The 24,361-nt window shown below is 33.8% G+C and overlaps 1 protein-coding gene across 6 annotated transcripts in view; it reads right to left on the reverse strand.

Moving 5' to 3' along the window:
• Window positions 1–24,361, reverse strand: part of LOC126890677 (pickpocket protein 28-like) — a 106,450-nt gene that overhangs the window by 11,429 nt on the left and 70,660 nt on the right. For all 6 annotated transcript variants that reach the window (XM_050659799.1, XM_050659798.1, XM_050659797.1 and 3 more), the window contains exon 7: window positions 12,630–12,900. In XM_050659799.1, the coding sequence (XP_050515756.1) occupies window positions 12,630–12,900 (271 nt within the window). The remainder of the gene's footprint in view (window positions 1–12,629; window positions 12,901–24,361) is intronic.

Below are 24,361 nucleotides of genomic sequence, written 5' to 3' on the forward strand. Positions count from 1 at the left end.
CAGGAAAATACAGCGTGTTTTATATGTTCGTTCATGGGTATTCTTTTATTTTTCCGACTGTATTTTAAACAAATTTGAGAGTGAAACTTCAATACGGCGTTCGCTGAATATGTCTATCCTTATTGGTTGCTTAGAAAATTGCAAAATAAATAATAAATTTTGAGTTTTTATAAATATTCATAACTTATGTAAAAATTAACTTAGAACGTTCTTATTAAATGGAATGCTGAGACTTCCGGTGCTTAAATCATACCCTAAATTTCAAAGCAATTGGTCAAATAGTTTAAATGGTGTTTAATTTGTTTATCCCAAATTACTTTTTTTGCAACGCTATAAGTCAGAAATTGATGAAGATACAGTAATACTTTGGATAGTTTATGAAAGAAGAAGATTTATACTATTAATTTAAATAAAAAAAATACAAAAAATAATTATAAATACTGCAAAATTATTTTGCAAAAACATGTGAATAAAAAAAGGGGGGCTAACTTCGTCCCTAATTGTCCTAGGACAATTATTTTTCTTTCTAAATGTGTATAAAAATTCAGTCTTGCCAAATATGAAAAAATAATTTTTCTACGGGTAACGGTTAAAAAGTTATTCTAATTGTTTTTAAGTAAGTAAAAAATCGACGTGTTTTTGCAAAATAATTTTACACTTTTAAAATTATTTTTGTCAGTTTTTTTAATTAAGTCAATAGTATTAATGTTCTTCTTCTATAAACTGTCAGAAGTCTTACTGTAACCTCATAATTTTCTGACTTATAGTGTTGCAAAAAAATGAATTTGGGATAAACAAATTAAATAACTTTTAAACTATTTTACCAATTGCTTTAAAATTTAAAATATAATTTAAGCACCAGAAGTCTCAGCAATTCGTGTAATAAGAAGGTTCTAAGTTAATTTTTACATAAGTTATGAATATTTATTAAAACTCAAAATTTATGATTTATTTTGCAATTTTGTAAGCAACCAATAAGGATAGACATACTCAGCGAACGCCATATTGAAATTTTTTAGATGATTTATGAGTTTCTTACGCTCAAATTTGTTTAAAATGCTTAACGTTTTGGTTATGGGCGAAAAAAGCGAAAATTTACCGTTTTTTGATCTTCATTTTTTTATAACTATGTATATCATCAAAATCGTCTGCAGGAAACATAAAGGTTATTAATATAGATGTCCATACTACTCAAAAAATTTGGTTTCGGCCTGGAGGGGATGTGCCACGAGAAAAATCTTATTTCTCTGGACTATTACTGTTACTGGTGAACGGGTGGTTTCCTACAGTGAAAGGTTTAAAATTTTATTTTATATTAATGTTAATAATTATGACTATTATTGCAGTATCCGTTGGGTTTATTCTGCCCTGATTTTAAACTTTTGTTTTCGTGTAAAAAATATTGGACAATCTTTTTTATTTGTTGTTATTTTAAGTGATGTGGAAATTAAATTAAAAATGTTAGATTTTTTCTAACGGCGCGACTGCTCCCAGGTTAAAAATCATACTAAATTTTCTCTTTTATTTTCACCCCTGTAACTTATTAAAATAAACATTATAGAAGTTTTCAGGGACTTTCGGCCTCAATAATAATGTAGTCTTTCATTCTGCGTTTAAATCTTTCAAAAATATTTATTAGTTTTATATAGTAGATTTAAAGGGCGCCAAAATATGTCCCGCACGCGGGCGCCAGTCAGCCTTGCGGGGGCCCTGGTCATTTGTTTCGAGCTTCTGTCATATCTCGTATAATCCGTGTATTGTTAATATTATACACAGATTATACAACATATGGCAGAAGCTCGAAACAAATGACAATCGATGAAAAGCCCTATTAGCAGGAGGTGATATAAAGCTGAACGAACCTAAAGTATTGAGGATGAGATCTAATCAAGCAATTATGAAAACTAATACAAATAGTATCAAAATAAAACAGAATACCAGAAGAATGGAAATCAAGCATCTTAATACCACTCTTCAAAAAGGGAGATAAATCGGATCCAGAGAATTACAGAGGAATTAATTTATTAATCACAACACTTAAAATTAACAGCCAAAGTGATAACAAATAAACTGAATGAAATTATAACATTAGCAGAAGAATAACAAGGATTTAGGTCGGGAATATCATGCACCGAGGCTATATTTATAATAAAGCAAGAGCAAGAAAAATAATTTCTTCTTCTTTTGGCATCATAATCCTGGATGGGTTTTGCCTTTCTTCTCCTTTGTCTTATATTCATGGTAGTCATTTTTGCCATCTTCCTATCGGCTTTCATTGTAATATTTTCTTTGCTGTTTTCTCATTTGCTTGTCTCTGAACATGTCACAGTTATGACATTCTTTGACTTTTTACAAATCTTACAATATCATACCCTTCATTCAGTTCATTAACTTCATCGTTTCTCCTGATTCTCCATGTGCCGTCTTCCTCTTGCACAGGGCTATATACTTTTCTCAGTATCTTTCTCTCGAATGCCCTGAGTTGGGCTTCATCTTTTTATCCAATTTTCACCATCCGTCATTACTAGACTTAGGCAAATATGCAAATAAAAAAATGTGAAATATGCGCATAAATATGCAGTATTTTATGCAAAATATGCATATTTATCTAGAAAATATGCATGTAATAAAAAATATTTAGATTTTTTTTATTTATAAAAATACTTACAATATTAATAGATACATAACATATACAATTATTTTAACATGTAAATATTATTTTGAATTGTGGTAACAATAGATTATCAAATGATGTTCAAAATTTTCTAATAAAAACTTATGGCTTCTATCTGAATACATATATTTGTAAATAGAAAAACTTCTTTCGACATCAACTGATGTAACTGGGGCATTTTTTAAATTTCCTATAATAGATGGTTCTAAATTAAGTGGTTCGGAAAATGTCCCAGCTAGTACTCGAACCACTTCAGAAAGAACCTGGTAACCACTATGTTTTTACATGGTTACTTAAAATTTTTGAAAAATTTCCTTTCCAATAGTACCTTTAACGTTTTGACACAATGACTCAAATTCTTTTATTAAAACCGTATTCTCTAACAATGATAATTTGGAGGATTCTAATTGAGTTATAGTTTTCTGGACAAAACTATAATTTGATTTTATGAATGACAGTTGCTGTTGGAGGATGTTATTTTGGAAGGCTTGCTTAGCTTCCAATAAAGATTGGCAACTATCATCCGTTAAAAGGTTAATTTTTTTTAAATAAACAAAATGATCAGCATAGAAATTAGCTGCTTCCAACCATGTTCCCCAACGTCTTAAAATGGGTTGCGGTGGCAGTGGAACAGCAGGAAGCATATTTCTGTAACATTGTATTCTTACAGGTGATTTCAGGAATACCTTTTTGATGCTCGCTATTAAACTGTTAACTAGTGGAAATTTTTTTCTTACTTCCTCCGCAAATCTGTTTATTCCATGCGCTAAACAAGTGACATGTATTAAATTTGGATAAAATATTTTTAAACCTGCTTTCACCATATATGGTGTGGCATCAGATAAAATAAACAATAATTTATCATTAGGCACAGCAGCAGGAAGAAAAAAGTTTGCTAATGCTTCTTGTAGAAACCGTGATATTGTTAGAGGGTTGGTTTTTTCCACTTGCTTACAGGAAATTAAATACGATTTTGGAAAGGTTTCATCGCTAAGTACACCAATCAATAAGTGAACAATGTATCTTCCTGACGAGTCAGTGGTCTCGTCCACACATATGTAAAAGTAATTATTACCTATTTCGGCTTTTATGTTGTGGATAATTGAGGAGTATAAATAACAAATTGACATTATTTCTCTTTAGAGTTCGTTCACTGGGAATGTTTTGTTTGCAATATTTTTTTTAAAAGAGAACTAAATATATTCAAATGGGAAATAAGCCACAATTTTACCTAAAAATGATTTTATTAACGTTTCGACGCCCAAGTCGGGTGTCGTTGTCAAAATACAAAATAATACTAAATAAACAAAAATGGTGTTGCTTAGTAAAAAATTCTTCTAATAATTTATTTAATCTGACTCATTTATATCGGCAATTCAGACACGTATTATACATTTTAAAGTAGACGACTTTAAAATGATATTGCCAATATTGATGAGTTGCGTTCCTGGGACGACTTTAATAAATTAAAGTTTAACTTTAATCGTTTAACTTTAAACGACTTCCTGGGCGTCGAAACGTTAATAAAATCATTTTTAGGTAAAATTGTGGCTTATTTCCCATTTGAATATACTTGATTATAAAAATTCCACAAGAAAATAGCTTCAGAACAACATTAGAGAACTAAAGTTTTCATTAGATAATTTTGAAAGCGGTATATTAGAGGATAATAATGCACGACACAAGTCTTCGTTAAAAGTTTCTTGTTCGGTTTGTTTTTTGGAACTTGACTGAAAGCACTTGGACACTGAAGGTTGATCTTTTTCACCGGATGTGGTTTTTACTTTTTTAGCTAAATGTTTCGCGGTTCTGACATACTGATCCATTTGAATTTTTTTTTTTCAGATGAAATCTAAAAAAGGATATAAATATTCTATAGTTGTACCCATTTTTAAAATCTAAGATTGTAGAAATAAACTAAAAATGAACCGGTTTTGCATAACAACTAAAATATTTGAATTAAATCAAATAAAAATCGGTGTAGTAATCTTGAAAATGCCAGGAAATGACTGTGCAAGAAGGAAGAACTCCCAAATATTTACAAAAGGCTCTTGGTCTTTTCTGTTTACATTTAAAGAAAAAATACTGTGAGCATAAATTAAAAGCACTTAATTAATTAAGTCCAATATATGATATGTTTTTGTTTTTAGCAAAATTAAAGCAAACTATGCTATTGTTAAAAAAATGTTAGCGACCTTTCAGTAGACTATTGAATGATTTGAATTTTAAATACGTATCCTATTTTTTTATCGCAAGGAGTTTAAAAAAATGCTTGAAAAAAGAAAAAATACATCTATTTATTGCGAACTAGCCTTGTGTCGGTACTTTTCTTAAACATAATCTCCAATTTTAAAATATTTGTTTGCACAACCGTGTAAATTTTTAAAATAAAATAAAAAATAATACGTATGTACTTACGGTTTTGCCACAACATGAGCAATAAACTTTATCCATATCCATAGATAGCTCTTTGTAAGATTTTATCCAAGTTGAAACATTGCTTATTTTCGGCATTTTAAAAGCACAATAATTATTCACAATTAGAAATACACGTTTTTTACGCCTCCAATTTTACAACAAAAGTGAAAGCAAGTGAAACATACCGTCCAAATAAAAATTTTTACCTAGAGACATAAACTGGCAAACACAAACCCTTAATTGCAGGACAAAACGTGACAAAACTATAAGCCGCTGTCTTTTTTAGTTACTATACCAAGAATTGTATACATTGCTTATTTTCGGCATTTTCAAAGCACAATAATTATTCACAATTAGAAATACACGTTGTTTACGCCTCCAATTTTACAACAAAAGGGAAAGCAAGTGAAACATACCGTCCAAATAAAAATTTTTACCTAGAGACATAAACTGGCAAACACAAACCCTTAATTCCAGGACAAAACGTGACAAAACTATAAGCCGCTGTCTTTTTTTAGGTACTATACCAAGAATTTAAATACTAGGTGATTATAAAACAAAATTAAATATTGGCATTTTCATGCTATCTGTAAGTTTAAATATAAAAATATATAGTTAACACCAAATTTTTAAATTATATGCACTTTATGCTCACTTTTATAAAAATATGCAAAATTTAACATTTTTGCATTTTTTATGCATTATATGCAAAATATGCAATTTGCATATTTGCCTAAGTCTAGTCATTACCCATGTTTCACCACCATAGGTTACTACGGGTCTACTCAATGTTCTGTAGCAAGAAAAATCACTAGAATACAACAAACCGGTATATTCAGGTTTCGCTAGTTGTAGTAAAAAGTTATTTCAAGAATTAAGTTAAACTGAATAAGCAATCCCCCACTTACTGACCAACGGCTTCGGGCGGATGAGTTGGTGAGTGGTAGGGCACTCTGTTGTCCTGAGACCGAGAAATCGGTCTCAAAGGCGGAGGAACCAGGAAATGGTCAACGGCATCAGGATGTAGAAGGCCAGGAGAAACCACTACATTAAAGATCCTTGTGGATATCTCTAGTACAGCTTCCCATGACAGATAAGGAAACTATAGATACATTTAATGATCATGGACTTCGGAATCCAAGATCCGGCAGGGGAGGAAGATCACAACCAGACCACGGGGCCTCTCAGGTCGTCAACACACGAAAACCCCGTGTCGTGGAAATCCACAAGATAGCTACGTGGAACGTAACAACTATGTTTGAAGGTGCGAAATTACAAAATATTCAGCTAGAAATGGCCAGACTAGACATTCCTATCCTAGGTATATGCGAGACGAAATGGCTAGGGTCAAACATATTTGAGAGTAATGGATACATTGTATACCACTCGGGAAAGGCAGAAGGACCCAGACGTAACGGAGTCGCAATCATTGTCAAAGAAGAAATTCGTAACTGTATCCGAAATTTCGTCCCTTTCAATTATCGTATCATGATGATTCAGCTGCAAAATAAACTACTGAATATTAATATAATACAAGTCTATGCGCCAACAGCTGACAAACCAGATGAAGAAATTGAGCAATTCTACAGCCAAATTAAACAAATTCTCCGGAGCACAAAAAAACATGAAGCTACAATTATTATGGGAGACTTCAACTCAAAAGTTGGTGCCGAAATCACACAAGATATAACCGGAAAGTATGGACTTGGAGAAAGGAACGAAAGAGGGCAAAGACTAATACAGTTCTGCCAAGAAGAGAAATGCATTATAGCAAATACTTTGTTTCAGCAACCTAAAAAACGACTATATACCTGGAAATCTCCAGCTGATCAAGAGGGAAAGATAGTCAGAAATCAAATTGACTACATTATCATTAATAGAAGGTTTAGAAACAGTATTACATCTGCAAAAACATACCCAAGTGCAGACGCAGCCACTAACCATAATTTGCTCTGTGCTGGATTCAAACTAAAACTAAAAAGAATAAAAGCCCCCACAACGCAGAAGAAACCTAATACTCGACTCCTAAGAAATGCCGTAATATCAGATGAGTTCGAAAATAAGATGAATCGTGAGATTAAAAAACAGTTAGAAAGATCTGGACAAGAAAATATCGGTCAAAATCTAGATATCATGAATTCCGCCATGGTCACCATAGCAAACGAAGTTTTGAAACCAGAAAAAGACCCAATAAAGAAAAAGGATTGGATGACCGATAAAATACTAGACCTTATTCAACAAAGAAAAAATTGGAAAAACAAAGACGAGATTCGGTATAGAGAGATATATCGACAAATAAGATACGAGGTTAAGCAAGCAAAAGAGGACTGGATGGCACAAAGATGTCGTGAAATGGAAGAACTACAAAGAAAACATGACGAGTTTAATGTACATAAAAAGTTTAAAGAAATTACCTACACTCAGAGAAAAAGAACTCCTCACTTTATGAGAAACTCCAAAGGTAAAATAATTCTCGACTTGGATGAAAAAAAGGAAGAATGGACTAACTATATAAAAGAGCTCTTCCTGGATACAAGGCCACCACTTAACACCACAAAGTATACGAATACTGGTCCTAGTATTTTAAAAGCGGAAGTAGAGAAAGCCATCAAACATAGCAAAAATGGGAAATCTCCAGGCCCTGACCAAATACCATCAGACTGGCTCAAACTTCTGGATGACGACAATGTCTCACAACTAACAAACATTTATAACCATATATACGAGACTGGCATGATGCCACAGATATGGTTAGAGTCTACATTTATTCCACTCCCAAAAAAGTCTAATACATCATCATGTAAAGACTTTAGAATAATTAGTCTCATGAGCCACTCTCTCAAGCTACTTCTTAAGATAATTCTTAATAGAATCAAGCAGAAATGTGAAGAGACAATGGGAAACAAACAATTCGGTTTCAGAGAAGGATTGGGAACAAGGGAAGCTTTGTTCTCAATGTTAACATTACTTCAACGATCATGGGAAGTACAGAAACCAATTTACGTCTGCTTTATAGATTTTGAGAAGACGTTTGATAGAGTTCAACATGATAGGTTGTTTGAATATCTAGAAATGATTGGAATAGACGATAAAGATCTGAGAATTTTACAACATCTATATTGGAATCAAGAAGCTTCTATTCTGGTAGACGGCAAAGAAACAGACAAAATTTGCATTCAAAGAAGTGTCAGACAGGGTTGTGTGTTATCACCAACTATGTTTAACGTATACTCAGAAATAATTTTTAATGAAGCCTTGGAAGGACAATGTGGAGTTCGAATCGGGGGAGAAACTATTAACAACATCAGATAAGCAGACGACACCGCGATCATGGCTGAAAATATCGAAGATCTTCAATTCCTTATAGATCGAGTCACTAGAGAATGCTCCAATAACGGACTTACCATAAATGCAATAAAGACAAAGTTACTTGTGGTTAGTAAACAAGACGTCGGCCCTATGCAACTAATTGTCAATGATGAATCAATAACAAAAGTTAACCATTTTAAATACCTAGGATGTTGGATAAACGAGACACTAAATCCGGATGAAGAAATTAAAACTCGTATAGAAATTGCAAGAGGAGCATTTATGAAACTTAGATCTATTCTGAGCAACTCTCAGCTGAACTTACAACTAAGAATCAAGTTCCTAAAATGTTATGTGTATCCTGTATTACTATATGGATGTGAAACCTGGATCATGAAGGTTAACATGATGAACAAATTAGAAGCCTTTGAGATGTGGTCGTATCGTAGAATGCTCAGAATATCTTGGGTTCAACGCATTTCAAACAGAGAAGTCTTAAACAGAGTAGGTCAAGGCGAAGGTGACTTAATGAAGATGATAAAAAAGAGAAAACTTGAATATCTGGGGCATATAATGAGAGGTAGCAGATACAGGATGCTGCAGTTAATACTCAATGGAAAGATCGACGGAAAAAGAGGAATTGGTCGAAAGAAATATTAATGGCTCCTAAACCTTCGTCAATGGACTGGCTTATCAGCAGATCAATTGTTACATGCCGCACAAGATCGAGAACGATATCGGCAAATTGTTATGGAAGCTACCAACGCCTAAAAATTTGGGCACGGTACTTAAAGAAGAAGAAGAATTAAATCTCGTCAGGATTTTTAGGTGAATAAGGGTTTGAAACAGGGCTGCTGTCTATCGCCGACGCTATTTAAAATATATTTGGGGCAAGTTTTGAAATCCTGGAAAAGGAAATGTAAAAATATGGTTATGCCCCTAAACGATAACATGCTATACATACATTATTTGTTTTGCGGATGATCAGATGGTCATGGTCCAGGATTATCACGATATTGAATATATTCTTCTTCTTCTTTAAGTTCCATCTTCTATCGAAGGTTGGAAATCATCATAGCAATGCGGACCCTGTTGACTGCCGCTCTAAATAGCTCTGCACTACTGCATTCGAACCATTCCCGTAAGTTCTTAAGCCAGGATGTTCTTCGTCTTCCCACATTTCGCTTTCCTCGGATTTTGCCTTGCATAACAAGTTGTAATAATGAGTATTTTTGCCCTCTCATCACATGTCCCAAGTACTCAAGTTTTCGTCTTTTGATAGTTAGTATTATTTCCGGTTGATTTCCTATCCTTCTAGTTACTTCCACGTTCGACATTCTTTGAATCCATGATATTCGTAGGATTCTTCTGTAACACCAAAATTCAAAGGCGGCCAACTTATTCAAATGGACTTGTTTCAACGTCCACGCTTCCAAGCCGTAAAGAAGAGTAGAGAACACGTAACACCGAAGCATCCTTAGACGTAGTTCTAACCTTATATCCCGACAACAAAGAAACTTTTTAAGTTTAATGAATGATGCACGTGCTATTTCAATACGTGTCTTAATTTCTTTGGTTTGGTCTACATTTGATGTTATCCATGTTCCTAAGTATTTGTAGTTATCCACACTCTCAATCACAGTATCTTCAATAGTTAATTGGATGTTTACTTGTGCTGATTTAGTTATGATCATGCATTTAGTTTTCTTTAAATTCATCTTCAGTCCGTACTCATGACAGCGTTCATTAAGGCGTTGCATAACGTTCTGTAAATCATTGTTTTTATCTGTTATTATTACTGTATCGTCTGCAAAACGTAAGTTGTTCAAAACTTCTCCATTGATAAATATACCTTCTATTGAATTTGAGAGCGCTTCTTGAAATACCGCTTCACTGTAGACACTGAAAAGTAGTGGAGACAGCACGCAACCCTGACGGACTCCTCTCTGTATTTTGATATCTTGGGTGTCCTGGTTGTCAACTCTTACCTTGGCAGTTTGATTCTAATTATTAGATATAATTTTCATGTCACGACTGTCAATATTTTTGCTTTTTAATATATCTACAAGCTTTTTATGTTGAACTTTATCAAATGCCTTTTCAAAGTCTACAAAACATACGTACATATCCTGATTCATGTCCATGCATCTCTGGGCCAGCACATTCAAGCCGAACAAAGCATCTCGCGTGCTCATACCATTTCTAAAGCCAAATTGTGTGTCACTGATTTCATATTCGAGAGTTTTAACAATTCTACTGTGTATTATTTTCAAAAATGTTTTAAGTGTGTGACTCATTAAAGATATTGTTCTGTGATCCGAGCAGGTTGTTGCACTTGACTTTTTGGGAATTGCTACAAAGGTCGATTGCAGCCATTGTTTGGGGATTGTGGCAGTCTGATATATTAGATTAAAGAGTTCAACCATTACATCAATACCATCTTCATCAATCAGTTTTAATAATTCGATGGGCACATCATCTGGTCCAGTAGCTTTACCGTCTTTCGTGTTTTTGATGGCATAGATGACTTCGTCTCTTAATATTGGTGGTCCGGTATCCTCTGTGATTTCTAATGACAGTTCTCCTCTTTCATCATTAAAGAGTTGTTGGATGTAATTGGTCCATTGACACAATCTCTCCTTCACGTCAGTAATAATATCCCCTTTATCATTTTTAAGGGTATTCGTTCTTGTGCTTTTTCTAGAACCTGTCATTTCTTTGATTTTTTTGTGTAAATTAAAGCTGTCATACTTTTTATCCAGGTCTTCTATTTCTTTGCATCTGTCGGAGAGCCACCTCTCTTTTGCCTCTCGAATTTTCTTTCTGATGTTTCTCTGAATTTCTTTGTATTTATTCGGGTCTTTTGTTTTATGTTTTCTTCGTTCTTCCATAAGTTCAAGAATTTCTACTGTCATCCAAGATTTTGTTTTTTCTCCAAGTGGTTTGAGGGTGTCTTTTCCAACTGATACTAAGGCATGTTGAATTTTTCCCCATTTTTGGTCAACAGTCAGACTTTCCGCACTATCTTCTTTGACTTTTCTTAAGTTCTCGTTTATTTTAAATTTCGTTTCCGCATAGGTCTTGTCTTGTTTGAGCCGCCTTGTATCCATGATTTTATTGGAGCTAGGGCTCTTTATCGTCTTTAGTTTCACTCTCATAGACAAAACAACCGGGTTGTGATCGGAGGATATGTCCGCTCCTGGATAAGTTTTAGATGATATTATAGAATTTCTATATCTTCTGTTGACGATAATATAATCTATTTGATTTCTGACTATTTTGTTTTTATTGTCAGCTGGTGACTTCCATGTATATAGTCTCCGTTTAGGAAGTTTGAACAAGGTATTTGCAATTATGAGTTCCTCATTGATACATAAATCAGCAAGCCTATCGCCACGTTCATTTCTTTCCCCGAGTCCATATCGCCCCACACAATTCTCCACTTCTCCTTGACCGACTTTAGCGTTCAAATCGCCCATTATAATATTTATGTCATGTCTTTTAGTTAGCTTTAAGACATTTCCAATTTGACATTGAATATATTATGACCGGCAAAATCACAAAAGAGTACCGGAACTGGGGTTTAAAAGTGAATATCAAAAAAATGTAATATATGTGCGCCGGAGGTATACAGCAGGATCTAGCGTTAGAAAATGTTATAACTATTAATCACTGTCAGCAATAGAAATACTTGGGGCTTAAAATTACACAAGATGGAACATTGGACAAGAATATCCAAGAAAGGTGCATACAATCCTATTGGACCAAAGTATTAAAAATGTAAACTTAACATCTATAACAGAGAACATTATAACATTTAGCAGCGAAGTTTGGTCACTTAAAGAAAAATCCGAAAATATGCTAAGAACAACTGAAATGGACCTCTGGAGAAGAGCCGCTTGTGTATCAAGAAGTGAAATACAAGAATATTGGAGATAATGGATGTAAAGCATACTATAATTGACGATATCAAAGAAAGAAACTAAGATGGTTTGATCCCGTACAACATATGGAAGACGAAAGATTACCAAGCAAGTACTACAGTGGGTACCAAAAGGGCGGCGGAAAAGAGGATGACCTAGGAAAAACTGGGTAGAGGGAATTCATAGGGAAATGAGAGAAAGAGGATTAAACGAAGACATGTGTTATGGTAGAGAATAATGGCGATTGGGAATAGGAAGACGTTGTAGAACGTTATGAACTGATTGTATATGTAAATAAAACTTACTTGGCATATTGATGCCAACACACCCGCACTCCCGTAGGGTATAATTAGTTTTACATTCCAGCAAGCAATTGGCATGTGAATACCTTTTAAAAAACTTAAGGGATCTCTCTGACTCAAAATAACAATCTCTTTTTGACACAGCAAAGTTTTTAACGCCATCCGAAGTTTTTATTATGTGTGGCGTAACTTGAACTATAACCCTTTGATTTAAAGGGACTGATATAAAGTTTTCTCCTACCTCTGGTATATTTAATGGTAGGTCAATATTCACCTGAAATATAAAATATATATTAGAAAGTAGCTAGTAATTATTTATATCCTACTATATTACAATAACTTTTTATATCATATCACTGGTAAAAAATGAAAATCAAATAAGTACATACTAATTAGCTCTTCCGGATGACATAATCCTGATAGCTACTGGCCTACAAGAACTGCAAACCATGCTTTCAGAACTACACACAGAATCTTCTAAAATAGGACTGAAAATGAATTTAAACAAAACAAAAGTCATGCACTCCGAAGAAACCGTGACAATAATAAACGACAAAGTTATAGAAAAAGTTTAAGGATATATTATACTTAGGACAAAAAATAATACTAAATAGAGAAATTCAAACGGAAGAAATAAAAAGAAGAACAAAGTTAGCATGGGCAGCATTCGGCAAACTGAACTATATACTCAGAAATCAGCAAATTCAACTACATCTTAGATCTAAAGTTTTTGATACATGCATTATTCGGATATTACCATATGGGGCACAAACATAGACAATCACAAAAAAAAATATGAACATACTCAGAGTCACTCAACACGCGATGGAAAGAGCAATGCTTGGCATATCACTTAAGGACAGGAAAACAAACACACGGATAAGTCAGAAAACCAAAGTCACCGATGTGGTACAGAAATCATTAAAATTGAAATGGGAATACGCTGGACATGTAGCTAGGAGCGATCTAAACAAACGGCACAGAACAGTTCTAACCTGGAGACCATACCAACACAAAAGACCCAGAGACAGACCTCCTATGAGATGGACAGATGATCTGAAACGAACTGCCGGGAAAAATTGACTACAAGTAGCGTATAACAAAAAACAATGGAAAGGAAGACTTGAAGAGGCTTATGTTCAGATGTGGACGTGAATGGCAAGACGAAGAAGAAGAATTAGCTCTAAAGCGTGTCTCTAAGCTCAAGCTTTAGAGACAAGATACGGCTAGCTGCAGGTTCAATATCAAAATCCTAACGGAAGCATGCAAGACTTTGAAACCGATATCAGAAGATTATTGCATTTGACGTACTCTGTATATCTAAAGATATTCTGGAGCAAATTGGAATACAGGCATTCATCGATGGACTATAAATGGATGGATGTTGAAATGCAAGAAGCTCTACACTAATTTCAGCCCAAGGAGTACGAAGCAGCAATCTCGCCAAAAATTAAAAGAAATAAGATTTCTACAAAGTGAAGGAATCACTGCCGCAGATAACCAACAACCAATTTTATCCCAAATGTTAATCTTACTGCAAAATATTTAACAAAATCTCAAAATGAAAAAAGAAGATGTTTTAATTGCGGAAAAATTAAAATTTTAAAGATGTTTTATAACAATAGTATTAAACCCCTTTAGTGCATTGTGCAGATAATACATATTTGCCTATTAATAGAACTGTCCGTTTAATATTATCGCTTTAGACTTCAAAGTTGATAATTATTCATTGAATATGATGAATCTCGACATATTATATTGACATATTAAACCTAAGAGAGTTATTCTATTACAAATGAATTAACACTTAAAATGTGTCACGTTGTAGTATGGTCACTGAGGCTGAAAATGAGGTAAAAGCCAATCAAATCCAGTTTTTTCCTATGGATTTTCCTGAAAACTAGTATATCAGCTAACTTCACCACCGATTTTAAAAATTATATTGTCTTGATGAATGCTTTTTGCTATTTATATACATAGGTAAAAACTATCGTTGTATGAAAAAAAAATGAGAAGCCCAGAAAAGAATAAGGTTTCATGTTCAATTATACTAAATACATGTTTTTTAATATACAAGGTGTAACAAAAATACAGGTCATAAATTAAATCACATATTCTGGGACCAAAAATAGATCGATTGGACCTAACTTGCCTTAATACACATGTGCACATAAAAAAAGTTATAGCCCTTTGAAGTCATAAAATGAAAATCGATTTTTTCCAATATATCGAAAACTATTCGAGATTTTTTATTGAAAATGGACGTGTGGCATTGTTATGGCAAGAACATCTTACATAAAAATTATAGTGAAATTTGTGCACCCTATAAAAATTTTATGGGGGTTTTGTTCCCTTAAACCCCCCAAACTTATGTGTACGTTCCAATTAAATTATTATTGTGGTACTATTAGTTAAACTCACTATTCTTAAAACTTTTTTGCCTCTCAGTATTTTTTCGATAAGGCAGTTTTTATCGAGTTGCGGCTTCTCTTTTAATATGTTTACATAAAAAATTTATGGGGGTTTTGTTCCTTTACACCCCCCAAATGTTTGTGTAAGTTCCAATTAAACTATTACTGAGGTAACATTAGTTAAACACAATGTTTCTAAAACTTTTTTGTCTCTTAGTATTTTTTCGATAAGGCACCTTTTATCAAGATGTGGCTTCTTTTTTAATATGGTTTAAAATATGCCTAAAGATGTAAATTATAAATAAATTTTCATACGATTACCAAGTCTCCATAATCGTACTTAACCATTTAAAAATATGTGGTGGATTTGACTAATATTCAAAATATCTCAATAAAAACTGACTTTTCGAAAAAGTACTAAGAGGCACAAAAGTTTTAAAAACATTGTGTTTAACTAATGGTACCACAATAATAGTTTAATTGGAACGTACACAAAAGCTTGGAGGGGTTTAAAGGAACAAAACCCCCATAAAATTTTTATGGAGTGTCAAAATGTTACTATAATTTTTTTTAAGATGTTCCTGTTATAAAAGTACCACATGTCTAGTTTCAATAAAAAATCTCTAGGAATTTTCGATATATTGGAAAAAATCGATTTTCATTTTGTAACTTCAAAGGGCTGTAACTTTATGTGCATATTTTTATACTAAGGTAAGTTAGGTTCAATCGAACTATTTTTGGTCCCAGAATTAGGGATGGGAAAAACCTACCGGTTTAAACTTAAAACCGGTTTTTTACTTCGCAATAACCGGTTTTACCGGTTGTTTTTTTGTCCCGGCTATAACCGGTTGTTTCTTTTTAAAGTAAAAACCGGTTATTAGGTTTTTACGGTGATTAGGATTAGGTTAGATATTATTTCGGATCCCATCATAATTATTATTCTCAAGTAATTATTCCAAACAAAACCATAATTCAAATTTTATTTTATTTTATAAAATACAGAAGCAATCTCACGTCAGCCAGAAACAATTATTAAGTTTTATTATAATATTTCCTTGAAAAGGTATTTGTAATCATAATATTTACATAAGAAGTGATCTGGTTGAATTAGACGAAAACATCATCTATTTTTCACACTTAACTCTTGACATTGAAAGTGGGTGGATGACCTTTTCTGATTACCAAAAATAATGCTCTGACTATGAATATCGAATTACTGATTACTAATACGAATCTCCAAGAATTTCGCTACGTTTTCAAAACGATACACTCATACAGGAAGTATCAAATGAGTTAAAATGTACCTATTCTACAAATACACAAACGTGTTAAAAGTAATACATGTTCTTTCGATAGTATTATAATTTTGATCATATTGATATCGAGTCAAATGGAGTATCGCAAACTAAAGTGTATTTTAGATGTGGACTTTGTAACCTATTGGATTAAAAAAACCGGAAACCGGTTTTTGGAAAAACCGGTTTTTTGGCCAGTTATAACCACCAGGTTAAACCGTAAGCAAAAAAAAACCGGTATAACCGAAAACCGGTGTTTTGTCAAAAACCGCCATCCCTACCCAGAATATGCGATTAAATTTATGACCTGTATTTTTGTTACACCCTGTATAATATTGACCGATGACTTTTAGTTGCTCTATATTATGTGAGCCCTTTTAATCCATTAAACGCGGTGATTTGCCCGCATATATTTTTTAGTTTTTGCTTTGTTTAGTATCGTTTTCCACTCTGCCCGGTCCTGTATCATTTCTCTATAAAGTTTACAGTTTCCATATTTTTTTATATTATATTATATGTTCGAGTAGTTGGTCTTTCCATCTTACTTGTGGTCTTCCTCTTCGTCTGTTTATTACTGGTTACGGTGTACCTGTGCAAACCATGTTTTTATTTTTGCTTTCTTTAGTATCGTTCTCCACTCTGTCCGGTCCTGAATCACATACCCGCAGTTTGCAATTTCCATATATTTGATATATCCTCTAGTAGTTGGTTTTTCTATCTTACGTTTGGTCTTTCTCTTCGTCTGTTTATACTTTGTACGTATGCGAACCATCTCATGTTTGTGGTTTAACAAATTTTATTATATGTTTCCTTTCGGTTATATTTATTATTATTCATCGGTGTATTCTTTTCGTAATTTGTCTTTCAATTATTCTTAGTTTTTCGTCAAGTTTTTTTTTTTTCGTAAGACACATTACTTTTACTTCATATGCTACCACCTGTATAATTGCTGCTCTATGTATTTTTGAAGATATTCTTCTTTAGCGGCGAATCGATTGAGGGTAAAATTTGATTGATCCGCGCGCATGCGCACACCGACAGTATGGTATTAGTTGTTATAGGGCTCTGATTGGGTGTTGAAATTTTGAAATGATCTGTCAATAATTGTTCAATATGGAGGTTATCGGTAAACAAAAATATTGTATAATATTAGTTTTTATTGATGTGTGGACAGAAATAAAACCAAATTTATAATTATAGTGACTTTTTAAATAGTTTTGAAAAGCCGCAGGTACGTAATTCTAAATGTTTCAGTTGGAAATACCTAATAGTTTCAATACCTATCTATTTGGAAAATGTAAACAAAATAATGTAGTTACCTATTAGTAGGCAATGCTTTAATAATTTACATAATCTGATTACGAACAAACTTTCTACAAATCTTCATCTCATATATCGTTTTCTTACTCTATATTTTGTTGTATTTTATTTCGACAAAAATCAAACTAATAATTTTATTAAATTCATATAAATTTATGGTGTAAACGTTTAGTTTGTGTACACGAGAGACGTGTACGAGAGTTTGGTGCAGTTTGAAATGGCGTCAACTTTCGTACGGCGCGGTAGACGTGAAGTGGGTTCAAGCCCCAAGCACGTTATTATTTTTTTATTTTTCTTATAGATTTTATGATTGTAAGTATATTATTATATAATTTTTGAAGATATTCTTCTTTTTTGAAAGTGGTAGAAAAGAAAGTTAGTTTGATTTTTAAATAAAATAAGTACAAATAACCTTTTAAGTATATTTACTTCGTTTAAATTACCTATTATATAATAGAAGAATATCTTCTTACGTGCGTACAAAGTACACACACATTCTTTTTGTCTTTATTTTTTTGATCAAGCTTTACCAATACGTTCCCCACTTTAATTCTTTTACTTAATTCTGCACTCCTTCCATTTTTACCGTCCACTAACACCCCCAAATATTTAAATAATCGAACCTCTGGAATTTATTTTCACCGATTTTTTACTTCTGTCCTTCTGTTTACATCGTCTCTTGTACTTATTGAGTATTTTGTTTTATTGTACTTATTACAATGGCGTTGAATTTGTATTACTTTTTCTCTCATACTTTCTACTTTCTTCTATTTACAAAGGCTATATAAGAACCATTATAGTGGAAACATTATACAGTTTGTTTCAACGAAAATTTGACCCCCCCCCCCCCATAAACTCAGAAACCAACAGCTTCTTCAATATTTAAAAAAACACGTCAATTTTTAATGGAAGGGGGACGAATTTTCATGCAAAATTCGTATTTGCCCGAATCGCAGACGTAGCATCGCAGCATTCTTACGTTTATGCTAAGGGAGAGGTTGTGGCTTTTGAAGAAGGCCCCCATCCGAATTAAGGTGGAAGCTTTTCCGAAGCGAGCTCTTATGTCTTAGTTGTTGGTCCATTCTTCATTAATTGTGGTGCCGAGGTAGTTGTAGTGCTTTACTCTTTCACAGGGGTTTGGTTGATGTAGAGTTGAGCAGCCGTTGTCTTTTTACTACTACTTACTATATTGCTAGCATGGTTTCGATATTCCAGGATCCGATTTTAATGGACTTTATTCTTTTCCTCCCACTGTGTATCTGGTTTTATTATTTTCGTTCCATTTCTACTCTTCAAATCCTTAGAAACTATCCATTAATGACCGAAACAATAGAGAGAAAGCCTTTTAGCAACTTAAAATGAACTTTTGGTACATTGAATGTAGCAAAATGCTTGAGTGACTGTACTATTGGGGGATATACTGAAAATTCATTAATGTGACAGGCAGGGTTATCTGGCTGAACAATAAACTGACATTGTTTATGCCAATACCGAGTTTATTATGAATGGAGAGCATCCAGATTAAACAGGGTTCAAGACTAGTAGAGCGTATTTTGTTAAATAAATTAAAACTGACAAATTTTCAATATTAGTTTGGATTGATATTTTGATAAAAATAAAAGACTTTTTAACAAAGTCCTGCTTTATTCTTAAAAAATTCAAAACCCTAACTAAAAGTAGGTTACCTCCAGCGCTACGGGTAATTGAAGAAAATAATACGAGGTAGAGTAGATTTTGAAATATAAAACAACAATCAACAATGGTAACAAAAACGGACATGGATTCATTCAAATGCTGTCTTTCCGACTTAAGATGTATTGGAAATAAAAATTTATGCATAGTATACTACGTAGTAGGTATACATATTAGGAATGGACTCGAGCCGGGCTGAGCCGAGCTCGAGATAGAAGCTCGACCTGAACTTCAAGTTAAGCAAGTTGTGCCTACAAGTTGAGCTCATGGCTCGTGTCTCCTCGGCTCGTGGCTCGTTCGAGCCGAGCCGAGCTCGAAAACATAATAATGAGTGTAAAATGTAACATTCGTAGTAATTTACGGGCACACTGGGTATTGAAAATACATATTTGTAGTTTGAATTACTTATTGCTGAATTACACATATGGGCAGCTTTGCTGTAGATAAAGTGAAGATTGCCATGATGATCGCCAACATTTGTCACGGAGAGGCACATCAAGAAGAAGAAGAATTATTACTTATTCTTATACAAAAGTATCAGTCGTAGCAGAAATAAATTAATTAGAAAAAGTATTAGAGCATTAGCTAAAATGTTGACAAGCTCGTTAAGAAATGTTCGGCTCGTTTCGAATTCAGCTCGGCTCGACTCGAAGCTCGACTAGTAAGAAACAAACCGGCTTGAGGTCGAAGCTAGAATTGTAAAACGAGCCGAGCCTCGAGCCAAGCCAAGCTAAGCTCGAGCTTGTGACCATTCCTAATACATATATTTAAAATCATACATTGGTTATTGTAAATCGGGGCTGGACCCATTTGTGAGATTTTCTTGTGTCCAGGCTGCTCTGGGCTCCCGTATCCACCAGAATCAGCAGGTACTCTAAATCTGAGTTCTTCATGCCGTACCGAACTTCTTATCCTTTAGTTACCTTGTGGCCTCACAGAAAGCCACAAGTTTCTTTAGAGGTAACTCACTCATTTGCCTCGATCAACTCGGTCTTTATGAGGGGTAACTCCCTCATAAAGACAGGACTCAGGAGCTACCACCTCTGAGAGGCCAGTGTCGGACACTTCCAGAGGACATATGAGGTTTCCCCCTCCTCATTACATAGACGGTACCCTGGGCCATCTGCTAATCCAAGCAGATGTAGGTACCTCCTGAGTCTACATTGGTCGGTAAGAATACTGACCACCAGAGTGCATCTTCCACGGTCTAGAAATAGAAGTTAAGATGTAATTTAGGTGGCACCACTATGTGACTGCTTAGCTTGTCTCATACATCCTCACCTGGCCCAGGAATCTTGTAACCTCCGCAAAATGAGGTTACCTCGACCATTATTGAAGGACACTCCAATCTCAGGTTCGGGTCTCGTAGGCAGAGTGGATGAGTCCTGTCTTACCAGAGCGTCAGCGCGTTCGTTTCCTTCCGCATCTGTGTGTCTCAGTACCCATACCAAATTAACTCTTTTGGTCAACGCACCACCAGCCAGTGTTCTCTTGCACTAAAAAACCAGCTTAGGGCTGACTTTGGGTGCTTCCAAAGCCCTTAGCGCTGCTTGATTGTCAGAGCAGATAGAGATACTCCTGTCTGAGTAAGCCTAGACCGATGCATCGGAACCGAGGACCTAGCTATACTCAAATCCGATATTCCGCTACCATATATTCCAGCACCTCTGCATTTTGGACCCAACTCTGAACCAGGTTGGCTTGCTCCAAGTTCTCGTCCATCCACTTATCTCGCTTAGAAAATTGAACCAAGAAGGAGGATGGAACTCAAATTGAGGGGTGCTCTTCTGTACGTACTATAGACAGAAAGCACAGAACAACACTCGATGACCTGTCTCCAAATGTCACACAGGTCGTTTCTTTCATAACAGATTTTTATTGAAATTACAACTCAATTTTCTCAACTGATAATTTTTTTAAATTGAATACAAACAAAACTGAAGAAAATAGGAAAGTCTCAGATACAGAATACGTTATTAAAAATAATATACTGTTACATAATTTTTATGGGAAAAATTTAGAAAATTAATTTATTTCAAAGATCACGAGATCATAGATTTTCATCGCTCTGTATATGGCCAAAAATTGTAAATATTATTAGTTAGTCATAAGCAGTGTTTCGTAGAAAGTGAAAATCGTTCGGTATTAATGATTCTATGGACGGACTTATACAATTAATACGGTCAGATTAGAAAGTACATGTATTCGCGTTGAAGTGAACAATAGGACGTTTATAAATGCCTCTTAGAAGGAAAGACGGTAAAAACAATTGTTGAGTTTTAGCATATCGGTTTTTTATAGTATGTAGAACACAAAAGTAATTTTGGTATTCCTGGAATTTGACTAAACGGAAAAGTTGTATACAAAAATAATTTTTTCTTAAGAAATAAAATTAGGGATGTACTGTGTAGAAAGGATGTTTTGTGTTTGGCGAGATAGACGAATGGAGGAAGAATAGAGTGTTTGAGTATGAGTTTGAGGAGAAAAAAGTTTCACTGTGTAATGAAGATCTGGAGAGAGCAGTCCAGTTTTTGAAAAGTAAGAAGTCTGTGTAAAGTGGTGAAGTTGGCGGCCGTGTAAGCAGAATCGTGTTGAAACGAAATCGTTGATCGAGTTGAGAAGTTAAATCTCCTTGTGTCCGAAGAGATTCCTGTTTCTGTCTGGAACGAGTAGCCGGTTGGTATCAATTTGCATAAGATATCGAGCAGAGAGAAAACTGAGGAGAGATTTCGAGCGAGTGCTGTTGTTTGTTTGTGAAGAAATTTGGACGAGAAGGATCGTCGTAGCATCCGAGGAGCACGTGTGGGAGAAACGAGGACTACACAATCCAAGAGAAGAAGTAAAGAAGAGAAAAAAGGTTAGTCAGATTATTGGTGAAAAGGAGAGAGTTGTTTTATATCACATACCATATTTGTTTAATTTTTTATTGAACAGTTCTACAGCATCATTTAGTCATTCATAAATTCAAAGAAGAAATAAGTAAGCTATTCAAAAGGTGAAAAGTAAATTTTGGTTTTTTTATATAATAGTAAGAACAGTTTAACGAATTATTTAAATGAAAATTTTGATAAAAAAAAGGAGATAGCAGAATTAAAGATTAATTTATTAGATAAGAAATAGTTGCCACAAAATTGAGTTTTAACATACATTTATATCTTATATTTATGGTATATTGGATAAATAAATAATATTTATAGAATTTATATGACATTGAGTATATTTATTTTCCCTGTTCTCTCCTGGATGAAGTAAGCAACTAGAGATACTGTTTAGAAGCCACAAACTAAAGGTAATACATTAATATAATTTAGCCCTGGGAATAAATTTTATTGGAAGGTTTTATTTAATTTTTGTTTTGTTTCCATGAGTAATAATTAAAATAATTAATTAATTAACCGAAATAAGAATATGCTGAGCAATCTCATAACAGAGAGAAAATACAGAGCATACTAATACAGTAATTTATATCTGAAAACTTTTCTTATTGGAACCATTCTCTGTTAACATTCTGAATCTCTGCCTTTCACAATTTACAAGGCATAGAGACGACGAATATAGAAAACGAAAAGGATTCTACAATTAATTTACAAACAAAACTGTTAGTAGACACAGGGCCCCCGTAACCGGGCGTGCAACGCGTGCGGCGCACGCGGGCGTAACCCCAAAAGGGCGCCAAACCGAAGGTTTGGTAAATAAGAAAAATATTTATTTTAAATGAGATAATCATTTTTTATATACAATTTTAATTATTTGATGAACAGCTAGAGAAATCTCAAAAATAAAATATTGTGTTATTACTGAAAAAATAATTATTCCCGTCCTGAAATGTTGAACTTACTTCGTCAAAAATATATTACATTTTGTTGTTCCTTCCTAATTTTTTTCTTTGAAGTAGATTGAATTACGCTTGGCATAATATCAAATCGATTTTATACGTGCTCCACACTCTCGCCGAGGCTCAACAAGTACGAGAGTGTCGACGGCCACCTTGTGTAATTTTGCCTCACTTCGGTCTACTTCCATTTTCTGTCGGTATGGCGCGTCCGAGTCAAAGGAATTTTTGTCGGTATCGCACCGCTTGAATGTGTTCCTCGCGAAGTAGAACGAGTGTGTAGAGAGGCACTTCGGACTTCGGTCAACTTTGGCAAAGTAACTTCGCCGAGAGTCTGGAGCCCGCGTTGTAAACTAAAGCGACACTCAAAATAGTCAAATAAACATCAAATCACACTCCTTGACGAGTAGAAACATAAATTAACACCCATAAAACGCAACTTAGCAGTTTTACTCCAACAAAAACACAACTTGCTTGATCAAGCAGTTTTACTCGTACAAAGTGAATCTTTTACTCGAATTTATGATAATTTCCCTTAAGTAAACAAATATTCTATGAATTACGATTATGTATTTGACTTGAGTATCTTTTCCCTTCTCGTCTATGTGTTTATTAGGCACAAACATTATTTACTGTTACTGGTGAAGGGGTGGTTTCATGCAGTGAAAGGTTTAAAATTTTATTTTATATTGGTGTTAACAGTTATTACCTACGACTAGGTATTATTGCAATATCCGTTGGGTTTGTTCTGCCCTGATTTTAAACTTTTGTTTTCGTGTAAAAAATATTGGACAATCTTTTTTATTTGTTGTTATTTTAAGTGGTGTGGAAATTAAATTAATTGTGAAAATGGTAAGTATCATAATCATTGCATAGAATAATAATAATTCATTTTAAATAGTTATAATCGGATTTCCTCTAATAAAATCCATAATTTACAATTTATTTTGAAAAAAAAAAGAAAATAATTAAGACATTGTATCTGCGTAACTTGGAACCATATGGGAAACTTTTTTATTATTAATTTTACGGAAAAAATGTATTCTTCATAAAATGCTTTGCATAGTGTAAACACTAAAATGGAATCTAATATAAAATTGTGTCAATCTTATGAGTATCAAAAATTTGAATTTCGATCAAGAGTACCTTATATTTCACAATATTGAAAATTACTATTATGAAAAG

Source organism: Diabrotica virgifera, chromosome 8 (genome assembly GCF_917563875.1).
Source record: "Diabrotica virgifera virgifera chromosome 8, PGI_DIABVI_V3a".
NCBI lineage: Eukaryota > Metazoa > Arthropoda > Insecta > Coleoptera > Chrysomelidae > Diabrotica > Diabrotica virgifera.